This window comes from Nyctereutes procyonoides, unplaced genomic scaffold (genome assembly GCF_905146905.1).
Source record: "Nyctereutes procyonoides isolate TBG_1078 unplaced genomic scaffold, NYPRO_anot_genome, whole genome shotgun sequence".
NCBI classification, from domain to species: domain Eukaryota; kingdom Metazoa; phylum Chordata; class Mammalia; order Carnivora; family Canidae; genus Nyctereutes; species Nyctereutes procyonoides.
In genome coordinates this window covers 34,151,448-34,179,025 of record NW_026575136.1, presented here as the reverse complement: position 1 = coordinate 34,179,025, position 27,578 = coordinate 34,151,448, and the positions used below count along the sequence as shown (strand labels likewise).

Below are 27,578 nucleotides of genomic sequence, written 5' to 3'. Positions count from 1 at the left end.
GGATACTTGAAGCAGGTACTGATAATAAACCACTGGAATGTTTCCTTGATGCCTTCAAAGAATAATGGCTTACAGTGAATCATCTGGAGATGCTGCTTTCAAGGGTATGACATAGCACCTTCAAGATCCATTCCCAGATTTGGTTGATGATCTCTTTTGTCTCAGAAGAGATAGGACTTCCCCAGTTAAGCCACCCTGAGACCTTAATCTAGTAATTGAGAACCCATGAATATAAGATCATTTCATTTGATATAAGCAGAAATTTAAATTCCATTAAAATAAACATATTTTAAACTCCTAGTAAACATTTATTAAAAATAAATGCATGCTATGAAGGGAGCTGAGGTTCAGACCTTGAGAAAATACTTATCCACCTCATGGCATTTGCCTGAGGGTAGGGATTTATGCGGTTTTGAGACAAGGGGAGGCTTTTCTAGCATGTGTAGATGAGACACTTGTGCTGGCCCAGAGGAGTTAGAGGAATCTGAATATTCAAAGTTCTCAGGCACAGGCCACCACCTCCTGACCATCACAGGTCTTAGGGTCCCAGTACCTTCCCATTGCAGCCTGACTTTAATACAGATGCAGTCGTGACTGGCAAATGCCAGGGCTCTCTGTTTTAAGTATTCTTCTATGCCAACTTTCTGTAGGCAAAAGCCTCAGCCATTATGATATTATACCACACGGGGGGCATTAAGCTTCTGATTATCCCCATCAATGGAGTATTTGTTACTATATGGCCAGTGAATGATTCAAATCCAGAATCCCATCCTTAGGATCGGCATCCCAGGAGCACTTTGGGTACCAAACCAATTGTTTTCTTTGCTTTTCCCTAGAAGAAAACCAAAACCAAAACCAAACCAAACTAACAAACCAAAAACAACCTCTGGAATAAGAATCTGTACATAAGTGGTTATTTTAGAGGTTCTTCTTGGAAGTATTATCAGGGTATAAGGTTACTGAGGCTAGGAAAAGAATCAGCCATCTGTGTGTGTGTTATCCAACAAGCTACTGCTGGGAAATCTAGAAGTCAGGGTCAAACATGGGCCTGGGGATCCCACCACAGGATGAGTGAGGGACACCAGCTCCAGACAGTCCTTGTTTGAAGGTTGCTTGCACTTTTCCCCCTGGCTGAGAGCTACTCAAGGGTGGGCCTCCAGAGAGAGCCTGTTGAAAACCGTTGGCACGTGCTAGCAGTGGAAGATGAGCCAGTGTGAACCGACAGGAAAAGGCCCAAGAGGATAATGCTGCACCAGAGTTCATTGTATCTGGTTCTGATGCTGAAGCTATACCAGCTTCATGAAATGAGATTTTCAGCTTTACCTCTGTTAAAAAAAAATCTGGAACGCCGTGTATAGAACCTAGATTATGTCTGCAGAGGTAAAATTTGTCATGGATGTAATATTGTCTTGTCCCGGGACGCATTTAACGTATTTCTTCATTCACTCATGCATGTATGCACTCTTTTCTTTCCTTCTTTTTCTGTTAGTGGTGAGATGAGAGGTAGTGAACAGAATCAACAATTCAATTTTTTTGCGGTTACTGATATACCCAAGTTTCTGTATTTTCTTCCACAAATGTTTGTCTTTCATATTTTACTCTACCTTTATCCATATCATCCTGGTTTTCAAATTTGTTTACATGTGGTTGTTAATAATATTCTTTGGCTTGTTTTTAATCTCTAATTTTCTCCTTTTCTTTTTTTATGTTGTTTACATGCATCTTATTTCCTTTCTTGTTCAATCTTGTCAGAGACAATCTATTTATTTCAAAAAACCAGAATTTGGATTTAATAATCATCCTGATTCTTTCGGTCTATTTCACTGATTTCTAGCATTCTCTTTGTTCCTTCTTTCTTCATTTTCTACTTTTAAGCTTACAGTTTTTTATATGTAGGGTTTTTGTTTCTTTGCTCTGTATGAGAAACCTCATTTTCTTCTAAACACTGCTGTATAGCAGCCCACAGATTTGGAGATTTGTCTCTATACTTGTCATTAAGTTCTAGATTTGGATCTTTCCCTTATAATTTCATTTTTGATCTAAGAAGCACATATTAAATAGAAGTAATTTTAATGCCACTGATATTATTGTTTTGGTTTCCAGGTACATGGCACTAAACTATACTTTGCATATTAGTTTCTAATATTACTGTATTCTGATATTTGATCTATATGCTTATTCTTTTAATTTACCAGCTTTGTTTTTTTGCATAGCATGCATTTATTTTTAATAAATGTTTACTAGGAGTTTAAAATATGTTTATTTTAATTGAATTTAAATTTCTGCTTATATCAAATAAAATGATCTTATATTCATGGGTTCTCAATCTTTTAATTTCAGATATATTTAATCAAGTTTCTGAGGTGACTGAATTAAGAATTTTAAGCTACTATTATATTTTTAAAAGATTTTATTTCTTTATTCGTGAGAGACACAGAAAGACGCAGAGACACAGGCAGAGGAAGAAGCAGGCTCCCTGTGGGGAGCCCGGTGTGGGACTTGATCACAGTACCCCGGGATCACAACCTGTGCCAAAGGCAGATGCTCAACCACTGAGCCACCCAGGTGCCCTTAAGCTACAATTATTATTTAATATAATTCACTATTTTTTCATTTATCCTTTGTTAGAAAAATGTTAATCCAAGGCTCAATTTTCGCTGCAAGTATGTTCAGGAACATTCTATCAGTTTGCCATATTCTCTTTTTCTACAAATATATGACAACATTTTTTCCTTCATGATATTTATTTTGTTTTAGTTATATTTGGTTAATATTAAAATTGTCATCTGGTGAAGAACCCAAAAGACTCCACCCCCAAATTGCTAGAACTAATAACAGCAATTCAGCAGTGTGGCAGGATACAAAATCATCACACAGAAATCGGTTGCATTTCTATACACCAACAATGAGACTGAAGAAGAGAAATTGAAGAATCGATCCCATTTACAATTGCACCAAAACCCATAAGATATCTAGGAATAAACCTAACCAAAGAGGTTAAAAACTTGTACTCTAGTAACTATAGAACATTTAAGAAAGAAATTGAGGGATCCCTGGGTGGCACAGCGGTTTGGCGCCTGCCTTTGGCCCAGGGCGTGATCCTGGAGACCCGGGATCGAATCCCACGTCGGGCTCCCGGTGCGTGGAGCCTGCTTCTCCCTCTGCCTGTGTCTCTGCCTCTCTCTCTCTCTCTGTGACTATCATAAATAAATAAAAATTAAAAAAAAAGAGAAAGAAATTGAGGAAGACACAAAGAGATAGGAAAACATTCTGTGCTCATGGATTGCAAGAACAAATATTGTGAAAATGTCTATTCTACCCAGAGCAATTTACACATTCAGTGCAATCGCTATCAAAATACTGTGGACTTTCTTCACAGACTTGGAACAAATAATCCTAAGATCTGTATGGAACCAGAAAAGACCCTGAATAGCTAGAGGAATATTGAAAAAGAAAACCACAGCTGGGGGTATCACAATGCCTGACTTGCAGCTCTATTACAAAGCTGTGATCAACAAGACAGTATGGTACTGGCATAAAAACAGACACATAGGTCAATGGAACAGAATAGAGAACCCAGAAATGGGCACTCAGCTCTATGGTCAACTAATCTTTGACAAAGCAAGAAAGAATATCCAATGGGGGAAAAAAAACAGTCTGTCTCTTCAATAAATTGTGCTGGGGAAATTGGACAGCCACATACAGAAGAATGAAACTGGACCATTCTCTTAACACGATGCACAAAGATACACTCAAAATGGATGAAAGATCTAAATGTGAGGCAGGAATCCATCAAAATCCTAGAGGAGAACATAGACAGCAACCTTTTTAACCTCGGCCATAGCAACTTCTTGTAAGATACATCTATAAAGGCAAGGGAAACAAAATGAACTATTGGGACGTCATCAAGATAAAAAGCTTCTGTACAGCGAAGGAAACAGTCAACAAAACTACAAGACAACCTACAGATTGGGAGGAGATATTTGTAAACAACATATCAGATAAAGGGCTAGTATCCAAGATCTATAAAGAACTTATTAAATTCAACACCCAAAAAACAATCCAGTCAAAAAATGAGCAGAAGACATGAACAGACATTTCTCCAAAACACCTACACATGGCCAAGAAGCACATGAAAAACTGCTCCATATCACGTGTCATCAGAGGAATACAAATCAAAACCACAATGAGATACCGCCTCACACCAGTAAGAATGGCTAAAATTAACAAGACAGGAAACAACAAATATTGGCGAGGATGTGGAGAAAGGTGAACTCTCATGCACTGTTGGTGGGAATGCAAGCTGGTATAGCCACTCTGGAAAATAGTGTGGAGATTCCTCAAGAAGTTATAAGTAGAGTTACCCTATGACCCAGCAATCGCACTACTGAGTATTTACCCCAAAGATACAGATGTAGTGAAATGAAGGGGCACCTGCACCTCAATCTTCATAGCAGCAATACCCACAATAGCCAAACTGTGGAAGGAGTCTCAATGTCCTTCGACAGATGAATGGACAAAGAAGATGTCGTGTATATACACAATGCACTATTACTCAGACCTCAGGAAGGACAAATACCATTTATATCAGTGTGGACGAAACTGAAGGGTATTACGCTAAGTGAAATAAGTCAATCAGAGAAAGACAATTATCATATGGTTTCACTCATATGTGGAATATAAGAAGTAGTGCAAAGGACCATAAGGGAAGGGGGGAAACTGAATGGGGAAAAATCCGAGAGGAAGACAAACCATGAGAGCCTCCTAACTCTGGGAAACAAACTGAGGGTTGCTGGAGGGGTAACTGGGTGACAGGCATTAAGGAGGGCCCAAGATGTGGTGAGTACTGGGTGTTTATACTATATGTTGGCAAATTGAATTTAAATTAAAAAGGGGGGGAAATAAAATTGTCATCTGGGTATACATATTTGACTGTGATGCATTTTGCTAATCATTTATTCTATGTCTATAAATTATGTGAAATATTTCCCTTACAGATACCTTGTTGATGGATTTCATTTTAGTTGATATCATTTGATATTGAATCAGAAACACTGCTTTCATTGATATACTTAACCCTTATGTGTTCATGGTAATTAAGTTAAATTTAAATAATTATTATAGATATATTGTAATTACAGTTCTCTTTTGCTTTCTTGCTTTATTTATTTAGTTATCTGTTTTTACTTGCATCTTCTGTTGGATGGATTGAATATTTCTTAAGTGATACAAACATTTTACATTGTTCTACTCATATAGTGATTACCCCTAATTTATTTATATAGAGTTAAACTTGCCTTCCCTACCAACGGCTTGTGATATTCAATATCTATATTTTTTATCCAAACCAGACAGGAAACTTAAAGCACATTTATCCTCTCTGTTCTTTCCACCTTCCCCCATAATGCAATATATGTCAATTGCTCATTTAGAGAACAATAAATCTTCCAAGACTTTCTTCACCTTTACTTCCATATTGTAATATATCCTCCTGAAGTCATTATTCTTGTTTCTTTAACACATCTAAGCATTCTTTAAAATTGGGTGTGCTGAAAACATCTTTCTTTTCCCTCTTGAATTTAAGCAATGGTTTACAAGCAGTGTTTTTCTTTAACATTGACAATACAGCTTTATCAACTTTTTGTGCCTAGTGATGCTTTTCAGAAGATCGCTGTGAATATAATTCTACTTTTGTGACGTGATCTATGTTTGTTTCTGTTTGGCCGTGTTTGTTATTGTTTTCTTTTTCCTTTCTTCTTAATCGTTCAGAATTTCCTTTTGGTTTTGATTTTATTGAATGTTATTATTGGTCTTCAAGTTTTTTTATTTTTTTCTCCGAAATAAGCTGTTCAGTACTCATATGTGTTTTTTTAACTTGAGGTCTGATAAGATTCTTTAATTATGTTATTAACTTGAAATACTTCTTATATTTTGTCATGTTTTTAATCCTTTCATTCCAAGGTGTATGTATAATCTTATATGTCTATCCTCCATATCTATTAACATTTTCTTGATGCCTTCTGAGAAAGTACTTCAATTTTGACCATTTCAATACATTCATTAATTTTTTTAACATTTCAACAATGATCATTCTCATACCCAATACTTTCAATGTCTTCTCTTTGTGTCAGTTATCTATTGCTATAGAATAAACCAACTCAAAACCTAGCAGCTTAAAGCAATACTCAATTTATTAACTCATGATTTTATAGTTTGCAGTTTGTACTGTGTTTAGTTAGGTGGTTTTAAAGCTGGTCTTGTCTGAAGTCATCCATTCAACAGTAGTCATTAGTGGCTCAACTAGTGTTGGATGGTCTAAGATGATCTCACACAGACATCTTGCAGATGGTTATGGCACTTGGCTGGGAGTTTGTTGTTCTAGGAGCCTTCACTGGGATGGCTCATCTATGTTCCAGGTAGTATCATCCTTTAAGAGGCTGTCAGGTTTTCTCAATGATGATAGAAGAATTCTCATCAGTAGGAGGTTGAGCTCAATTTGTAAGTACTTGCTAAGTCTCTGCTTATATCATGTTTGATAATGTCTCATTGGCCAAAGTAAATCACCAGATTTAGGTGGTAGGAGAAGTGAACTTCAAGATCTTTATGGGGGGCGGGGGGGGGGATATCAATGTTATATTGTAAAGGACTGTGGAGAGACAGGAAGGAATTATTGTAGCCAGGTAAGAGAACATTCTACTCAGCTTTGTAACTTCTTAAAGTTTTCAATAACTTTCTTTTATGGTGCATATTTCCTCCTATGCTTGTGTAGGTATTATGCCTTGTCTTTCTTTCAGAGTGCTTGCACAAAGTCATTTGTTATTCTCTTGGGGCTAACAGCTATTTTGATATGATGCTTATGTAAAAGAGAAGCAAAAATCCAAGGGTTAGTTTGTTCTTCTTTGAGTTTAGGGGATGGGAGTTTAGAGTGTGTCTCAGAAGAGGAAAACTCTCGTGTTTGTATCTTGATTTCCCCATCCTTTGCTCACCTCATAACACTATCCCAAGTTGATCAACCCAAGAAGGATTGGATATAGATTAAACTAAAAGATGCTGGTAACTGCACTATTTCAATAGCTACCCAGTATAGCCTCATTCCTGGTCTCCCTGGATATTGGGTGTTGTCAGCCACACACTCACCCTGATGTGTTCTAGCTTGAGGACGGCAATGGGGCAGTTGCAGCAGATTGTATTTTTCAAAGATGGTCTTCATAATATCTCCAATCCCATAGGCTTTTCTGCAATGCAACCATGTCATTCCCCTGTTGAGAGATGGATTCTAATTTTCTATTCCCTGAAAACTGAGTGGACCCCATGACTTCTTTGACCAACAGAATATGACAGAAATGTTATCATTCTGCACTTGCATCATACGCTTTCCCTGGCCTTGCAGTTTGCAGTCCCTGTTGAGTCGGAAAGCACTACGAGAAGGGCTTGTAATCTTGAGAATACCATGATGTGAGAAGCCCCGGCCACGTGGAAACACGGGAGGAGGATATCTCATTAAGGAGAGGGAGAGCGAGAGAGAAGGAACAGGTGTCAGACTTGTGAGTAAGGGAGTTTTGTGGAAGCTGAGCCTCAATTCTTGCCATTTCAGCTGATACTATGTAGAGCAGAACCAAACCACCCTTCCACACTCTTCCTGATGTTTTGTTTTCAAGCAATGCCCTGGAGCAGTTTGTTACACAGAACAGAATTAGTACCTAGAAGTGAACAGGTGCTGCTTTAAGAGAGAGCTGAAACTAATGGCACTGTCTTGGGGACTGAGCAGAATTGGAGGCCCTAGGACCCTGAGGAAACTGATGTAGGAACTGAAAAGACAATGTGTAAGTTGTTACTGAGCAGAAGAAAAGTTGGCATGTGTTGTGTAGTAATAGAAAGTGTAACACAACTGTTACCAGTGATAATGTAGCAAGTAGAAAATATACCTAATGATGGAATGAATTTGGCTAAGGAGCTTACTGAGAAAATGCCAACAGGTGTCTTCTAGCTAAAGATGAAACTGTTCATCTTTCAAGCAGAATTTAAAGGAAATATGAAGGACCTAGAACGTGCTAAGTTCAAAAAACAAAGCTTTTTGTCATCCTAAGCCTTTCTAGATAGCAAAATACTCTCAAATTTAAGAAATGGCCTCAAACAAAACAAAGTCAGATCTGGGTTATGTCCAGTGAAACCAGGCCTCAGAGTAAGTTCAAATCGAAGGTGAAGTTATAAGAATCATGGTTAAAAATGCAGAGAGAAGAAAAGGCCTCAAGAATCTTATGTGTATCTTGTAGATCCTCTCAACTAGACCAAGAGAGCAACTAATGGTCTGAAAGCATTGTTCTATGGTGCCTAACTCTTAGCCCAAGGCTGAGAAACAAATCACTCAAATAGATTAATGAATGTGATTTTTATCTGATGGAGGAGAGCCATTCCAATAAGATCTATAGGAAACCCACAATGTTTTTAATAAAAGTATATTGACCTAAGCTTCAGAGCAACACAATGGTAGATTTATGGCATTAATGCAAACTCTGGTATGTCTGGGTGTCTCAGTCAATTAAGCATCCAATTCTCTTTTTAAAAAAAATATTTTATTTACTTATTCACAAGAGACACACAGAGAGAGGCATAGATATAGGCAGAGGGAAAAGCAGGCTCCTCACAGGGAGCCCGATGCGAGATTCGATCCCAGACCTGGATCACGGCCTGAGCTGAAGGCAGATGCTCAACTGCTGAGCCATCCAGGCATCCCAAGCATCTCACTCTTGATTTCAGCTCAGGTCATGGTCCTGGGGTCCTGGGATGGAACCTCTAGTCCATGACATGAAGTGGGGAGCCTACTTGAGGGTTCTCTCCTTCTCCCTCTGCCTCTCCCCCTGCTTGCTCTCTCTCTCTCTCAAATAAGTAAATAAATCTTTAAAAAAGGCATACAAACTCTTCCTCAGCAACCCCCCCCCCTTCCACACACACGCTCATATCCCCTTGCCTGCTGTATATCTGCTTTCTCAAGTCAGGATACCAATATCTTTGATTTCTTGAAGAGCATCTCACAATATTTGTATTAGTTATTGAGCATGGCTGTGATATATGCTAACGTCTCTCAGCTTAGATATGAATCAACATTGTTACATTAAATTATAAAATCACGTATGTCTTAATGATAGAATTATGTACTATAGGGATTGGTAGAGACTGAGATGTAAATTCAGAGATAGTACAGACATAGACACAGAAATAGGTATGGGTAGAGTTATTATCCAGGTACTTAGGTTTTTTATGAAATTGCTTCCATCTACCAGACACAAGAATAGGTAGTTTCCATCACTGTGTGAAAAAAAAAAAAAGCAGCATTTATTTACGTATGCCTGCCAGGCTCTGTGCTTTGTATGCAAATCTGTTTAATCATTAAATAACTTCTGTATGTTACTATTCTTGTCTTACAGGTGAGAGAAATAGGCTACGAGAGTTTAAGTCATATTTGCGTATTTACTAATTGAGAGATCTTGCATTTACCACCAAGTTCCTGACTCCAATCTTCTTAACTTGTACACATCACATTCAGACACTGTAAAAATCTTCTTAAGGAATTGTCACGTCTTCTAACAGGTGATGCTATTTAGCTTGGTTATATGTAAGGCGTACCCACCTGCTTTCTCCTTATGTTGCGTGAGTGTGTGTCTGGATGAATAGGTAGTTATTGTCTCCGGTAAGACTACAACAGTTCAATGACCTCTGCCATTCCCCACTTATACTTTCTGTGTACCAAGGCATTTCTGCTCCTGGTGCTTTTTTTCCTACAATGCACCTGCTCTTATCTTTAATTGCTCCTTGAACTTTTTTTTTTTTTTTTTAAATCCTAACCCTCATGGACACTTATGTTCAGCAGTGGTGGTTCTGGAGGCATAACACAGTTCGGTCAGAAGTGAGGAAGGACACCAATGGCAGATTAGGGCTTTCCTTTGAAGCTCAGGGGAAGGAATTCAAGTTGAACAGCAAGATTCGTTTTTGTTTTTCACCATGAGTTAGAAGATCTGGATTCCAACAGTTACTATGTTATAAATAAAGTAACACTGTGGAAATTACTGCACTTCCTTTGCTCTCATTTTCTTCATTTTTAAAATGATAAAATGGGAGAAGATCAAGTACTGCTAACTCACACACATAAGCCTTAACCATTCTAACTCTTGTGTCCCAAACGGTCAAAAGTGGTGTCGTAACAGTGTTGGCAGAGATGTAAAGCTACGTTAGTGAAAATGGTTCAATAGTGTGGATATTTCCTACATCATGTCTCAGAGTAGCAGAGGATGGCAGAGATTGTGGTGAGTGATCAATCGTTCATCTGGATTACAAGGGCTGCTGACATTGGGAATGTTGGTAAATTGTGGTCCAAACATGATTTTTAAGTGAAGCAAGGACCGTTAAGAATTTGGACTTAATAAAATACATAACTCAGAAGTATCAGATTTTAACCTTTGACCGAAAGAACTGTTGTGCTTTTTCATTATGAAAAAGATTGAAAATGATTTTAACTTAGTCTTCTCTGATGCTAGCTCAACTCAGATGTTACTCAGTTCTCGTGCCCTGACCTCGTGGGAACTGGTTCCTATAATACCAAACATGCCATCCAGCTTACAGTCTCTAAGCAAACCTATTTAAAAAAATAAAATATTCAAATTTGTATCCTGTGCATATATAATAATTCTTACCAGTCTGGGTCTGTCCCATTGTTTCCCTATCCATTCCCTTGACAGAAGGCCATTCTGTGCAAAGGACTGTGTTAAGACAGCTTTCAGAGTGCCCCTCAGAAGTTTAGTGCTTTATATCCTTTCCAGCCACCTCTTCTTTTCTTCCACTCAGTTAGAAATCATCCTTTTAGAAGGAACAGCAATTATCAGGAGGCATGTACTGTGCACAGCCAGTTGTAACTATAATAAATCCTTTATTTCCAAGAGACATATATTGCAAAATTAACTACATGTCAATTAGAAAACTATTTTGAAGACTACTATTTTAAATGATACATTTACTAAAAAGCATTGATGGCATTTTCCCTTGATGTTTTAAAATCATCCTAACTGTAACGCTTGGCAAAAATTCTGCTGCAGTATCACTCCCTCTGAAATTGTATTTTTTTTTTTTTTTTGCAATCCCGTCTGCCCTAAAACTGGAGGAAAGAGCTATTTTATATTTCTCTTCTTGTCTTGCAAAAGGAAATGAAAACATTTGGGATATTTCCTGATAGCATATTGAATATAAAAGAATGGACATCCAAGGAAAGAAGAGTAGATACATGACTTTGCTATTATATATATTTAAAAAAAACAGTATTTTGATTCAACATTTATTTCCATAAACCATAGCGGTTCACTCTAGAATTATTTCATGAGTCAGACATAAGTCCTGTCCTAGCCCAATATTCAGGGTTACTCTCAACAAGCACATCCTGACTTTTGCTATTTTCTAAAGCATCTACTTGACACCCAATGAATCACCATCATAATAATATGATGTGTCCTAAATACATAAAGGAAGTAAATTTCAGTGATGCTTTTAACTTATATAATTAAGGATAAAAAATTATGATTTTTAAAAAAGATTTTATCTATTTATTCATGAGAGACAGAGAGAGAGAGAGAGAGAGGCAGAGACATAGGCAGAGGGAGAAACAGGCTCCATGCAGGGAGCCCGATGTGGAACTCTATATCCCAGGACTCCAGGATCAAGCCCTGGGCTGAAGACAGATGCTCCACTGCTGAGCCACCCAGGTGTCCCAAGGAAAAAAATTATATCTGACCCATAGGCCATAATCACATATGTGATTTAGCAACTTTAAGTGAAACTTTGTATTTCTTAATGAATGTTTTGCCATGAAATGCATACGTTTGTTTTTCAGCTAAACTTAAATCTGCCAAATGTGGTTAAATGCCTCTTTCAACCAGAGATTGTTTTCCCCCCCAAAATCACAGTGAGTAGATGCTGTGGCCTAAGTCAGTACAAAGGTGGATCCTGTACAGAGAGTACAGGATCTTTCTATCTCAGGATGATCATTATAGACGTCTCTTTTGTTTATGCTGATTTATAGACTACAAGCTATTCATTAGGCTAGTGATTTTTTTTAATTGTGATGTTATTTTTATAAGCCACTGTCAACTAAATACTAGTCAAAAGGAAAATAAGGTTTTTCTAAATTTTTGCATGGACTGGTGGATCATGGAATTATTTTTATTCATCTCACATTTCCCCAGACAGAGATAATAATGCATTGTTCCTGGAGCACGGCTATCATTTGATATGAAACAGTGTGGACAATGACCATACAACTCCTAAGTACTGATGAAAACTGGCTAAATAGCATAGTGGCCCGATAATTTTCCACCACAAGAGGCTAACGGTCCTGTGATACCTAACAACACAACGTACTCATACTTCTAAGAAAAACATGTCTTATTTCTCTAGCCATGTTCATAAGATATCTTGCCTGGTTTAAATGTAAGATTTCAATGCTTTTAACTATTTTCTGTAAAATGAAGATTTTCTACTCTGTCATGATATATTTACAGGCTGTTCAAGGGAAATGGCTTCCCATGTTGGTTCAAACCAGTTTCATGTAAGAATTGCAGACGATTTTTAAAGACACTCTGATATTTGTCAGCACATTATGTATGAATAAATGTGTTTGATAAACCAACACCATGATGGGTAGATTGGTGAGTTAATAAAATGAAAAGAACTCACAACTTTATGTAACTATGTAAATAAACGAAAATAATTTCTTTAAAATAAAATTGTTTAATATAGAGTGTGTCAGGAGCACTATTTCATTTGTTGTTTTGTAGTATCACCTGTGACAGCCATATGAAAACAACTTTGAGGATGCCAATACCACAGATGAATTAAGGAAAGAGTCCGAGAGGCTCTGGAGCATTTAATTTTCTATACAGAGCTATGAGCAAGCAGACAAATACTACTTGCTTTTGAATCAGAGGAGCAAGTGTCCTAAACCAATTCTTTTAAGGGCTTTGTTATAAAGTGGAAGTGTAAGGAAACCACTGTCACCTTGACTGGGTTCCAGAAGTATGCATTTAGCCTTATCTTCTATAAGCAGTCTCTATTTCGAGGTTGATTTTGAAGAACTATGACAAGCATGCTCTTCTGGGACAGTTCTCTGAGGGAAAGCTCTCCGCTTATAACCACTCCGTTTCAAAACAATCATGTCTTGAAGTTGGACCATATGTATGCATAACCTTCCTTGGAGAAGCTGAACTTTTCCCATATGTTGGTTTTTCTTAGAAAAAAAAAAAATATCTTGTGGGTTCCCATTAGGGAGGTAGCATTACTCAGCAAGTGGTGGTTCTGAACTCAAAAGTGAGAAGGCAGTGTGCCAACAGAGCAGAATGTGGTGGGTAGTTAAAAGTATTTCTGCATGCCTGTGTAGGAAAATGAATAGAATTTTCAAGGAAAACTGGCAGTCACAGCCCAGGAGGATTAGGGCAATAGTGCAAAGCCACACCATGGGTCAGTTTCAGTCTCTGGGTGAGTGAGCGGAGGACCTGGTCCAGGACGTGCATACTCATGCCCTCAGCACTGAGGTCTGAGCAGAAAGGCCATGTCTTAGCCCCAGACACGCCCAGGAGAGCGCTGGGGTTCATAAATCAAACAGGCCACTCTGTCTGAGAATTGGACTTGCAACACAGACACGCGGAGCCATTAGGTTACGGTGGAGCAGTGAGAAAATGTATAAACGTTTGTATCACCCCTGCCATCCCCTCCTTTTTTCTCTTCTGGGATTTCCTTCCTGCATTTCCAGCAAGAACCCCTTTTGCAGCAAAATTTCGGTGGCCACTTCCTTGGCCCAGTAACATTCGGGGTGCTGGGAAACTGACCTGGGTGAAGAGTAGGAAACATGTTAGACATACCTGAGTGGGTGGATTTAGCAAAGGCCAAGTTTCTATCCTCTTCAAATGGCAACTGAGAAATGCAGTAATTTCCCTTCAGATATATATTTTAACATCGCTGCTGTTGGATGATTTTATCATTTTCCTAAAGAAGACATATTTTCCGGATGTAAACCGTAATTACCATCCGGTTTTAAAGGTTTCAGCCTTCCACTATGAACATTTGGTGTGGACTATTTCTCAAGGGCCGCCCTCCCGCCTCGGGCACCTGCATCTTCGCCGTCATCTACTCACACATCTACCAGCCACTCTAAGGGTCTCCTGGCCACCCTCTGGTCGCTTGTGCTTCTTTGCAGTTGGGGCATTTCTTCCTCAACTGCACTCCCCTCCACCCCCAACCCCAGCGCTGGCGCACGCAGGGGTCCCCGACTCCCGCGGGACCCCCCGCCTACTTCCCTCTCGACCCTTCTACAGGGACGTGCGTGGCCAGATACACACGGGTTTTCGGGCGCTCCTCCTGGCTTCCTGTGGATGCGCCAAGCCTGGGCTCTTGAGCTGGCAGCTCCTCTCTCCCGCGCCCAGTTCGCGTGGAGCTGGCGCTCTGCGGGTGCGCAGTCTCTGCTGTCGATCGGTCCCTCTGGCTCTTCGTTCCTTCCTGCCCCATCTACCCACCATTCATGAAATGGAAAGACACACAGACACGCGCGCGCGGGCGCACACACACGCACACACACACCCTCTCTACCCTCTCCCGGCCACTTTTACCCACGTCGAGGACTCGCAGTTGCCTGGGATCCAGGAACCAAAAGCTCAGTGGAAGGAGTCTGGAGGTTGGGTCTGGACCCGGGGAGCCCTGCTGGCCTCCGGGGTCGCCTCACGGTCCCTCTGCCACGTGACGGGCAGGAGCCGCCCCCCCCCCCGGCCCCCAGCGGCCACCGTGGGGGGGGGGGCAGGCGGCCGGGGCGCGGGCACCGCCACCCGCACGCACGCCCCCAGGCGGGCCGCCCGGCGCCGCAGCAGCAGGTGCCGCGGGGAGGAGGCCAGGCCGGGAGCCCCGCGGCGGCCGCAGCCCCGCGCCAGCCCTCTCGCGCCGGCTCTCACGGCCCTGTCCTCTCTCCTCGGCCTTCGGAGGTGATGCCAGGCTCCGCGGCGCCCCGCCTCTCCGCTGCCGGCCTCCTTAGTTCTGCCTAGTCCCCGAAGAATCGCCGCCTGCGCCCCCAACCAAGCCCCAGGCCGCGCTCGGGAGCCGGGGGGTGGGGGGGTGGGGTTGCGGGGGGCCGGGACCGCGGAGGCGGGGGCGGGGGCGGGGGGTCTCCGGCTTCGGGGCCGCGGGGTCCGGGTGGCGCGGCCAGTCCGCAGCGGCCGGGGAGGGCGGGCGGGGGCCGGGGCCGGGGGGAGGAGGTGCTGCGGCGGCGGCCGGGGAGGGACTCCCCCTCAGTCCCGCCGCTCCGGCCCTCCGCGGGCCGCCCGCTGTTTACCGTTCCTTCCTATTCATTTATTCGCATTTTACGAGCCGGGGCCTTTCCGGGGCGGCTTCCCCAGCAACTCTTTCTCCCCCCTCCCGAGTTGAGCGCGATGCGCGCGCGCGTCTGCGCCTGGAGCGGTGGGGTAGGAGGGGTTCTGGGCTTGCCTTGCGGGTTCTAAATGTCGTGGGGAGGAGGAAGGCGACTTCGCAGAGGCAGTTTGCTGGGGGCGACCTCCGCACCGGCCAGGCCACTAGCCGCGAAACTTTTACTGCTGCCTTTGCCTCCGGCGCGCCCCGGCCTCGGCTCCAGCCTGAGAGCGCGGCCCACGGCAGAGCCTGCCCCCCGCGCCCCCCGCCCCAACCGAGCCCCGAGGAGAGAGAAAACCCGCTTCCTCTAGACAGATGCAATCTGTGGGGTGCGGATCGACCGCAATCTCCAAGCCTTAAAAAGTGAAAACTGAACCCCAAAGGGGATTGTCACGCGATGGCCCCTCCCCCTTGCTCGCCGAGTCCCGGGCGTAGGGATCCAGCTGGGGATTTGCCTGCTCCGCTCGGGCCCCCTCGGCCGGGGCTGGCCGAGTGACGGATCCCAGCCCAGCCCGAGTGATCGGTCCTCACCCCCCCCTCCCCTCCCCTCCCCTCCCCTCCCCTCCCCTCCCCTCCCCTCCCTCCCCTCCCCCGGGATCCGAGCGGGTGTGATGTCCTTGCAGCCGCCACCGCCGCCCCACTCCGCCGCGCACCAGCCCCGGGGGCGCCGGCCGCGCCGCGCCGCCCAGGTTCGCCCCGGCCCCGGGCTTCCCGGAGGGTCGCGCAGCCCACGGCTATGACTCAGGCGCCCACTTGGTAACTCTGCCGTCTTGCTGCTCCTTCCTCCTCCCCCTTCCCCGCCCCCTCGGCCACCCCGGTTCCCCTCCGCCACCCTCACGCCCTCCTCCCAGACGCCCACCCACCCGCTCCTCTTTCCGCAAGATCGCAGAGGTGGCGCGGAGCCCGCGAGCCCATGACGGACCCCTTCCCCCTGTCTTCAATGCCTCAGCGGAAGATCCCCAAGGGCTGGAGAGAGGAGGGCTGCTGCCGGACGTCCTCCCGGAGACGCTGCTCCGACCTGCTGCTCGTGGTGTATGAAACCGGGGACTGAACGCGCCCCAGCCGCCGCCGCCGCCGCCGCCGCCCGCCCCGTCGCTGCCGTCGGTCTGGACTGGCCCCCGCCTCGCCGCGCCCGCCGCCCGGCCCCGGCCCCGGCCCGGCCCGGGCGCCCCAGGGCTCGCCCCGCGCCCTCCGCCGCCCGCGCGCCGGCTGCCCGCGCGTCCTCCTGACAGCTGCGGCGGCGGCGATGATGCAAAGGAGGAGGGTGATGCCGCCGGCGGTGCTGATGGTGGCGCCCGGCGCCCGGGCGTGATGCGAGCGTCATGGTGGGGATGCTGGCTTCGCGGCGGTGAGAGAGCCAGAGCCAGAGCCGGAGCCAGAGCGAGCCAGGGGCGGAGGACGCCAGGATTCGGATCTTGCCGCTGTGTGGGCTCGGATCTCTCCCCCCTCCCCCGCTAATTCGGTTGTGGGTTTGCACATTTAAAATCCCCCCGACTCCGTCCTCTCCCCACCACTGCAAGTCTTCCCGTCTCTAAATGGAATTAGTGGAGCTCGGAGCCTCTGGTGTAACGAACAGACATGATCTATGGACGCAGTTTGTTCCACAGTGAGTACCTTTCCCGCCGCGCGGGTCCACTCGCCGTCCCTCCTCCTCCTCCCTCCCTCCTCCCTCGTGGCCGAACGCGCAGGGGAAGCCTCGCCGCGCGCTCCACGCGGACCCCCCGCCGCCGCCGCCGCCGCCGCCGCCGCCGCCAGGGCCGGCGCCTGTAAACTTTCTGGGCTGCCGCACAGTCGCCGGGGCGCGGGGGCGGCGCCGGGGCGCGGGCGCGGGTCTCGGGGGCGGCGCAGGACCGCGTCCTCCGTCCGCCGCGACGGCCCGGGGCGGGGGCGAGCACGTGCGGGAGCGGCTGCGAGCGGGCCCGGGTGCGGGCGCGGGTGCGGGTGCGGGTGCGGGCGCGGCGCGGGCGCGGGTGGAAGGGGCGGGCGCGCGGGGCGAGTCCTCCCGCGGGGCCTCCCGAGCGCCGCCGGCCCGGGGCTCGCTCCAGGAGGGACTTTCGGGCGCCGCGAACGGGCCCCGCCTGCGGGAGGGCGAGGGCGAGCGCCAGCGCCGGCGGCCCCGAGACCTCTGGTGTCGCGGTTCGGGGCGCGTGGGGGCGCGTGGGGGCGCCTGCAGCGGGGCGGAAAATGGCCTCGGAAGTCAGCAGAGCAAAAGGCAGCGTGAGGCAACGAGTGGTGGAGACTTCACGTTAGCAAGCGAGGGTTCCCGCGTGAATCCTGTGCCACGCAGCTGCTAGAAGACCCGCTTGTGGATGTGTTTGTCCTCGTCCTCGTCTCCGCGTGTGATTCCATCAGCACAGGGAAAGCAGAGTAAGGACAGCACCGCGCGTACGCCCTCGTACTGATGGCCGTGCCCCTGTGTGTTCGTGTGTGTCTAGAATCATGGCAAGTTAGAACAAGATTTTATTTTACTTTTTATTATTATTATCATTATCATTACTTTCTGCCTGCTTAAACCACCACCACGGCCAGTGTTGTGATCTAGAAGCAGATGGCCAGGCAGGAGTGCAGAGTATTGGAACTGATACACGTTCCCAGACACCGGCGTGAAGGCCCGCATTCTTTTCTTGGAGGAATCTGAAGACAGACGCGGAAGCTCCTGCCGAGAGCTTCAGCTTAGGAAATCATTGTGAATTAATTATACCTTCCCCTTCCCAAATTAATTTTGAGTGGAAATATGATTACGCACCTAATGGAATTTAGAGCTTTTAGGGAAGGACAGACTAAGAGGGGAAAAAACTAGAAATTCCGAAGACTAGATTGCTTTATTACTTTTCTAGTTTCAGGCTTTATAAAAATGTTGGGTGAATCAAGATGTGAAAGTAAAACAGAAGTTCCGGTTGCAAGGGGCTTTGCAGACTTACTCTTGTTGCAGATCATCTCTTTGGTAACTGAAAAACTGGCTCAGTAAAATCCTCAGAGAAATCACCTTTCTTACAGTAAGAGTCTATTTCTGGGTAATACTAAATATTAAGTCGAAGTTAAGGTTAGAAGGAATTAGTTTCATAGCTTAGGAAGGGGTTACTTGGTGGTATAGTACCTTTTTGTAAGAAACGTTTTTATAATGCTGCTTAATGCCTCCAACCCACATTTATGTTTTTCTCCTGTTCCCCTCCCCCCACCGGCCTTAAAGATTTGCCTAAGTATTTATTTTCTCAAATACAGCAACACCTTAGGTCAGTCATGGAGTCCTTCCACATCCTTTGTCTTTACAGCCTTTCAGCTGGTTCACTCTTCCTTCAGAGGCCCTGGCAAAGCCATTCCCCAAGGGCAGTTTAGAAAAAAATACAGGTCCTGAAGTCCTACTCTAATGTGACAATGTACACATATGCAGTTTTTGAGTCTCATCCATCCTTAACTTGCATTACTTCCCGGAGGGATTCCGAAATTTTCCTGATTTGTGCGTTTTTAACCAGTTTTGGCATATTCTGAGTTAACGTGGAACAGTTAACAGTAATACAGTTAATCTGCTTTGATATTATTTGATCCTTATGTTGTTATAGAATGTGATCCTTTCAGTGTGTATTAATTAATATGACCTCTTTCTAATTTTTCTTTTCTGTTTCAGTTGTAGCAAGTTTAATCATCTTCCATTTGTCTGGGGCAACCAAGAAAGGAACAGGTGTGTTTCTTTGGGAAAATGCAGTGGAAGACCTCTAATTATTCACATTTTCCTGTGTTCCCTGTATTCTTAATATTCCAGAATATCTGCACATTTTATAGTGTGTATGACTGATTGATTTTGACTAAGACAACATTTGAAAATTAATTTGCTAATGGATATTATAAGAATGTCCTCTCTATTTTTAGTCCTAGAGAAAACTGGATGATGGCTTCTGTTTTTATTTTTTGCAGAAAAGCAAACCACCTCGGAAACTCAGAAGTCAGTGCAGTGTGGAACTTGGACAAAACATGCAGAGGGAGGTATCTTTACCTCTCCCAACTACCCCAGCAAGTACCCCCCTGACCGAGAGTGCATCTACATCATAGAAGGTAAGGGGGAGAGAGCCAGGGCTGGAGAGAGCTCCAAGCCAAACCTGGCCACCTCTATGCTTTAGATGGAGAGTATTGCCTACGGACATTACAAAAATTGGTTTTGGAGACCGTACAGAGAACTCTCTCTTAATGAATCAATAACTGTAAAATTTGGAATCAAGCTAATTATTGAAATTATTGGTAATGGGTTATGAATAAGTACATTCTGGCAAATAAAAGCTAATCGATAACAGTTGATTTTGCAGTTGATTTAATTGATTTAGAATTCTAAATTAAGGAATGGATGGAGAGTTGGCATAATATTACCTAATGTATAACGATTTTAGAAACTAGTATTTTTTGGTTGACAGAAAAAACGTATATATTCGTTATTTTTTCCCTTAATAATATCAAGTACAAAAATACATCTTAATGTCAAAAATAAATCTATAGTCATGTTTCCAAACAATCTGAATGATAGTTGCCTGAATTTGTGCTAACAAGTGACATTATCATACTTCAGTGCCAAAGTCAGGATTCCAAATTATGATGCTTCTTTTCATCATTTTCTTTCCTAACTCAAAAGATAAATAGTGCTGAAAAAGAGATTCATTTGCCTTTGAACATTTCCAATTTCCATTACCCTTGCGGACACCACTCGATTAAGTACAGCTTTCTAAAATGAATGATCATTTCATCTAGTGATGAAGATTTCAATATTGTAAGTGTTAATACCTAATAGCCCCAAACCTGCAACCCTTCTTCATCTCTCCACCCACTCAGGCAGAGACAGATTGAGCCATCTTAATGAAAAAGACAGTGTATGCTCAGTATTTATACCTAAATGAGGGGCATGTTCATTTGGTAGATCTTTGAAAGAGAAATGCTCTCTGTTTTACTGATTCCAAGAATTCTTATCTAGAAATGATTCTTTTTCCTTTCTGTAACTTTTAAGTTAAAGATACTACCTCTCTCTTTTTTTGTGCTTGAGGGTGAACTTTTACCAAAGACACACTGCGCTAAAAGCAGAGGGAAAACGAAGCTTCTTTCATAAAAGGATAAAACTGAGAAATCTCAGCTCTGGCAGTTTTATTCCTCATGTGATTGATAGAAAAGGAAATTGAAATATGGAAATTCTGGCTTAAACTTAGTGGTTCTTTTTACCAAGTTAATATTCCTTATCTATTATATGCATATGTGTGCGCGTGTATTATATATACATACATATATACATATATAAAATATATATAACTCTCAAAGAACTTAGCATGTATTAGAACATTTAATCGTAGGAAGTAGGGTTTTTTTGTTGTTCTCATTTTATAGACCAAGAAATAGGCACAGAGAGGTTAAATGTCTTGCTTAAATTCACATAATTTATGTTTTGAAGCAATGGTATTTTAAAACTTTGAATTATTAAAAAGAATAAAATCAATTAGTTCTCTCATTTAAAGGATTAATTCAGAAGCAAATCTTTGCATATTAATTGTGCTTTTGTGTTTATAGTTAATTAGAATTAAAAAGCATCACCAGCATTTTATTTTTAATATCTATGCACATATTTACATTCATTCGTAGTTATGTCAAGGCCAGAACTTGAAGTTGTGAAGTCAATATACTATTAATCATACTTCTACACTCTTTTTGAAGTACTTCCTACCAGCCACTGTTTTTTTCTTTTTCTTTTTTTTTTATTATTTTATTTATTCATTTGAGAGAGAGAGAGCATGAGAAAGAGCTGAGAGCACAAGTGAGGAGGGAGGATAGAGGCAGAGGGAAAGAGAGAAGCGGACTCTCCAATGAGCAGGATGTCTGACATGGGCTTCCATCCCAGGACCCCGAGACCATGACCTGAGCCAAAGGCAGATGTCTAACTGACTGAGTCACCCAGGTGCCCCTAGCCACTGTTTCATCCAAACGTTTATTTAACAAATATTTATTGAACAACTACTAAGAAACCAGCACTCTTCTAGGTACAGTTTAGAGAGTCTTTAACAAAACAACCATGGAACTTGCCTGGGGAACTTATAATATGGTCTGAGGACCATACCCCTTTCGTAAACAATCTAAAGGGGCCCCCAAATCAGCAGTATTTGGAGCAGAGAGGAGAGGAGCCTCTCAGGAGGAGGAGATACTTCTGCTCAGTTTTGAAGAACTTCTGAGAGGTAATTCTCTATACAGAATGGCCTGTGCAAAAGTTTGAGATACGGTGTGATCAGGACCCATGTGTAGGAGAGGAACAAATAAGGAGGCTCATGAAGTCGACAGTCTCAGATAAAGGAAAACTTGGTTTTCTATCTACTCCAGCCATGGCAGTTTGAGCTTTGTATGATAGCAGTGTGACATGGAAATAATTTAGGTGGAAAGATAATGTGTTGATATTTTGGACTGAAGGAAGAGATGTAAGCAGAAGCTTTTGTGAAAGACCATGTAAATCACAGTGAAAGCCTGAACTACACAAGTGGCGTTGGCTGTGTGTGGTGTCAAAGGAAGAAGTGAGAGGTCTTCGGGAAACTGAGTCACGAGTGATGGAATGTGGGAAGGAGAGGGAGGAAATCCCAAGACTATTCCAAAGTTTTTGGCTTGGTGATGTATAGTTGGAATTGCTATGCCAGGTAAAGAACATGGGTGGAGAAAAAGGGTTTAAAGGAAAAAAAATAATGAATTCCATTTTGGTGTTTATGGAGATGTCCCGTAAAGAAATAGTATACATGAGTCTTTAGCTGACGGGAGAGCTCTAGGCTGAAAATAGATATTTATAAGTCATAAATATGGATTGTTGTTGAGACTCTTGGTATGAATAAAATGATGCAGAGAGAATAGTTGGAGCACTATGTTTTAAATCTTTCAAAAAATACAGATGCTTGGGTCTGTCCCCAAGAAGTCTGGTTGAATTGGTCTTTGGTGGAGCTGTGGGCCTCATATATTATAATAGCTCTCCATTGGAATTCCAGTGGCACCCAGAGCTCTGGTCTAGAAGGAGCGGAAAGATGACATAGGATAGGTTTCTGAAAAACAACAGGTAAGGGTTGGGAGCATAAGGAGAAGGGTAGCAGGGACTGTGCAGGACAAACCTGCAAGATGGACTGGAGGTCAGGTGAAAGATGACCTAGCATGTAGTGCAGGTAACATTTCAGGAGGAAGGGAGTAGTTAAAGTACCAGTTATCACAGCAAAGAGAGATGAGGAAAAAGCAAACACATCTATTGCATGAAGCCTTTGAGAGGCTGATGGTAACCTTAGGATTTGTGCATTCATTGCCCTCATGGGGGCAGAGGCTGGCTCACAGATGATGGAGGTGTGGGGGGTGGATATTGGTGGACCGAAGGTAGAAAGGCAATTTCTCTTTGTCCTTTCTTCTTTCTGGGGGCATACTGTCATGTTTCATTCTGAAAAGAGTAGCCTATTCAATAGAAAAAGGTAAATGTAAAATACAAGAAAGGTCTAAGTCATCGGTCAAGTTTCTTGAGGGCAGATAGGTTCTGAGGAATGAGAGTGGAGTCCTAGTCCCAGAAATAAAGATCCCTTTCATGGATTTCAGCTTGTCCACAAATAGGAGGCAATATCTGGTACCTCTGTGCACTATTCAGGTGAAAGTACTCAGACGTTCCAGTGTGTCCAAAGACATGTTAGGAGGGGTTAAGACCTCTCAAAAAGGAACCTCAGATTTAGATACAAGATGACTTAGAGAAAATGTAGAAGCGCAAGGCAGCTGTGCATTAGTGATTGGAAAGGGAGGAAAATGTAAGTGTAGGGAGCTGAACTTAGTTTCGAGGGACTTGCATACACTATCATCACTTTTTTAAAAAAAAATATTGATTGATTTATTTTTATCATCACTTTTTAAAAAAAAATATTTTTTTTATTTATTCATGAGACACACAGAAAGACGCAGAGACATAGGCAGAGGGAGAAGCAGGCTCCTTGCAGGGACCCCGATGTCGGACTTGATCCCAGGACCCCAGGATCATGACCTGAGCCAGAGGCAGACACTCAACCACTGAGCCGGGCATCCCTAATAATCGCTTGTTTTTAATTACAACAACTCTATGACATGCTTATTTTTAAAACGTTATTTTATTGCCTTCTAAAATTCAGTTAGTGGAATTTCACGTATGAGTGTGTGTAGCTCAATGTGCTGGACCAAAGAAAGATGGACTGTCCACATTAAGTGTAGGCCTACCCAAAGCCATGATGATAGTAAGTATTGTGAAGGAATGTTGAGAGGTTTCTTCATCCATGTTGGACAGAAGTTAAGCAACAGTGAAAATGAAGATATACATAAATGAGCTCATGTTCAATGGCCCTGCATTTCTTAATAGGGAAAAATAGATTGATATTATTGCTTAATAGAGATTTAAGTAAATTAGCAAAGGTTACCCTCATTGCTTTACTATTCCCTAGCCATACATTATTTACATCTAAAAAAAAATATTCTTCATTCTGAAATTGTTTATTTTCTCTAAAACTTATCATACTGGCTTGCCAAAGAGGAGATAAACAACCAGGCACAGTCTATAAGATTGTAATACATATAAACAATCTACTTAACGCTAATAATAGGTCCAGTTTCTTAAGCCTTTGCCTTTTTGTTACGGGACTAATAACCTTAAGGGGAAAAACATGGTTTTCCAAATAATTTCTTAGGATACTTTCCAATTTGCAGATGTTTAAAAAAATCATTGAAACATCATCATATCTACCATTATGGTAATATTACATTTGTTGACCTCTGTGAATATACAGTAGTGGTCGGTAAAACCATTCCTGTTTTTTTTTTTCTTTTCTTTTTTTTTTTTTGTAAGAGTAATAAATGTCTCTTCTCAATGTCCAAAGAGTCATAAACATTTTTTAGAGATTAAAAATAATTCCTAAAAAAATAATAATAATTCCTAAAATAGTCTTGTCACATGCATTGACCTTTAATCGAATGAGCTAAGATTATTCTATAATTCTCTAACTTTCAAGTCATCATGTATCTCAATTCTCTATAAATTTTTGATATCCATGCATGCAATGCTTTAATTTTAAAGCAATCAAGGATGATATTCAGTACATATTTAAGAACAGGTGTGGCGTGGATAGCAGTCATTCAGAATGATTACTGACCACATGGGGAGCAGACCCTGCTGTGCCAGTTTGTAACTTGCAAGTTTCTGGAGGGTGTTGGTCCCTGAAGAGGGCCACATGGCCAGGAAGCACTCAAAGGACTCAAGGCAACAGCTGTTTACTAACTAGGATAAATGTGTGCGGATATTTCGACAACTGTTATGGCTATTCTGGGGTATCCTGGCTGAAGATCAGTCTGGAGTGCCAGGATTTTGAGCTTTTTTGGACATGGCAAAGGAAGAATGCAAGGGAACTAGCAAATGCATCCATGTGGAGGTTTCTAGAGCTGCTGGCCCTATGAGGCTCTTCCTGACTCTTTAGAGAGCTATAAAAAACATTTATGAAGATAAGCTCATTTACTATTCATCCAACAGAGATTTTTCTTTTTTTTTTTTTTTTGGAGAAATCCTCAATGACAAGTACTGTACTAAATGCTGAAATAAGGTGAATAGATTTTGTCTTTAGCGAGCAGATTTAGAGGAGTGGTTCTTTTAAGCAAGATTTTCCTGCATAAAGAGGAGTTTTAGCAAATTGAAGATAGATACTTCAGAAAGTCGTAAAATACATGAAAGCCTGAAAGAACCTGTTGCCTTAGAAAACACAGTGTGTCTGAAGTGGCCTGAGTTGGGCTGTGTGTGGAATGGAGAGACCCTGGAAGTATGAGTTGTAGGATACCCATAAAGCTCCTGCAATGTCAAGTGCATTGATCATTTTTCTGTAGCTGATAGAGAGTTGCTGAATAAGTTGAAACCTGAGGGTAACATGGTAAGATTTGTGTGCTAGAAAAAGTATTCTTAATGCCCTTGGATATGCATTTGGGTCTAACCAAGACGTTTGACTGGGACCATTTGAATGTTTGGATAACTCTGTGCTGAACAATTCCTAAGTGTTTTTTTTTTTTAATATTTTATTATTCATGAGAGAGAGAGAGAAAGGCAGAGACACAGGCAGAGGGAGAAGCAGGCTCCCTGCAGAGAGCCTGATGCGGGACTCAATTCCAGGACCTCAGGATTATGACTTAAGCCAAAGGCAGATGCTCAACCACTGAGCCACCCACCTACGCAAAAGCCACCCATTAAGTGGTTTTTGATCTTAAAACTGGATACTTAAGAAGATATGGGAAAGGTGACAAAAAGACGTCTACTTTCTAAACCTGACGTTAGTGGTCTTTTACAAAAATACTGTGATTTATTAGGAATGTGTTAGACATCGAAATGGTCATTTTATGTCCAAATAATCTTGTGTGCAACATCATGAGTTTTAAGGAGCATCCCTAAGACATTCTTACAGAAATGTTATCCCTTAGAATGCTAAGTGTTAGAGACTTGCTTTGCACTTCCATGCATGTCATGCTCAAAGTTTGATAGAAGATGTACAGATGAAATCTGAAGTAGAATTACAAAAATCTAACTAAAGAGTAAAAAATGGCCTTCTAGATAGAATCTTTCCTTTTTTCAGCTGCCCCAAGACAGTGCATTGAACTTTACTTTGATGAAAAGTACTCTATTGAACCGTCTTGGGAGTGCAAATTTGATCATATTGAAGTTCGAGATGGACCTTTCGGATTTTCTCCAATAATTGGACGTTTTTGTGGACAACAAAATCCACCTGTAATAAAATCCAGTGGAAGATTTCTATGGATTAAATTTTTTGCTGATGGAGAGCTGGAATCTATGGGATTTTCAGCTCGATACAATTTCACACCTGGTAAGTGAGGGTTTGGTTTTTTTCTTATATTTTTTTCTTCCTTAGTTGTCTGTCTTTGTAGTACAAGAACTTTTGTAAGACAACTTCATATTTTTTCAAAGAATTTTCTAGCTCTTTTTAAAATCACATCTACAGTACTTTCTCTTTTCGTTTTATAAATTCTGAACGGAAAAGAAAGTTTCCTTAAAATTTAGTCTCCACTAGAGGTGAAGTGTAGTGATTCAGGGGTAGGCATGATCCTCAGGAGCATAGTTAATTAAATGGACTTCCATTATGCTGAAATGTGTAATTTGAGAGGCAGCCTGTAATAAAGAAACTAATTACAGTATACATTGAATCCCTATAAACTTGAAAAGGCAATTGTAGTGTTGTAAAATGTATCCATCAGAATAATCTTTGGAGAATTTGAATAAAAAATTCTTTTGTTCTGAAAATTATAATTTTTAAAGCAAATGGTTCTTAGGTGTAAAGCAGTATAATCCCGTTTTAGAAATGCAAATTCCTAAGAGTTCTGATAAAAGCAAAACTGAGACCCATAGTGGCCAAATACTCATTTACAAGGTCTGCAGAAATTATCTGTCATTATACAATTATGCATTCTATGTCAATTTTCCTTTTAACCTGCTAATATCAAAAAAGGGTCTGTGATGTTGACTGGCTCACTTGATGAGTTGTCATTTATTACAATAAAAATTGGTTATCACATTTTTGAATTGCAACATCAGGCTGAAGCGATTTGAGATTTGATGAAGTGAAGTCATTTTTTTTAGTGGAAAGATGACTCAACTTACATAAAACATGTTATTTATATGTAATTGCATATTTTTCCAGGTTGTATAAATTGTTTTACTAAGGTTATAACAGGCAATACATGAAATTGGAATATACGTAAAATTTGTTGAAGTTTCTATTCCATGTTACAGAGGTGGCAGTATAAGAGCAGGGCTCAGATGCTCGGATAAAGCACTGAAATTTTTAAAATAATTAATATAAGATTAATGATTAATGATTCATTATGATATCATGGTTTATGTTAAGTAAATCATATATTAATGGTACCATATGTGCTAACCTTAAACATTAGGAATGTTTTCATAGTATCACTAAGAGACATCGTGGTCTTAATTATGCTTTGTTAATATTGGATTGTTCACAGAAAGCATGGGTATTTCATATTGGTGATCAAACTAACTTGACGTGTTCTGAAAAGTTGCAAACATTGGGATTCCTTTATTAGTGCTAGAGTTATAAATGGAAATATTTTTTTTTCTTAACTGATATTTTCGGGTATAACCAGGACCC

At 42.2% G+C, this 27,578-nt stretch overlaps 1 protein-coding gene across 5 annotated transcripts in view; it reads left to right on the top strand.

Moving 5' to 3' along the window:
• The first annotated feature begins 16,821 nt into the window (after positions 1-16,821).
• Positions 16,822-27,578, top strand: part of LOC129495397 (neuropilin and tolloid-like protein 1) — a 124,546-nt gene continuing 113,789 nt past the window's right edge. For 4 of the 5 annotated variants that reach the window (XM_055302855.1, XM_055302854.1, XM_055302853.1 and 1 more), the window contains exons 1-4: positions 17,664-17,796; positions 19,055-19,108; positions 19,342-19,479; positions 26,028-26,276. In XM_055302855.1, the coding sequence (XP_055158830.1) occupies positions 17,739-17,796; positions 19,055-19,108; positions 19,342-19,479; positions 26,028-26,276 (499 nt within the window). In that variant the 5' untranslated portion in view covers positions 17,664-17,738. Of the gene's footprint in view, positions 17,036-17,663; positions 17,797-19,054; positions 19,109-19,341; positions 19,480-26,027; positions 26,277-27,578 lie in introns of those variants that run through there. The other variant, XM_055302856.1, reaches the window with a different exon arrangement.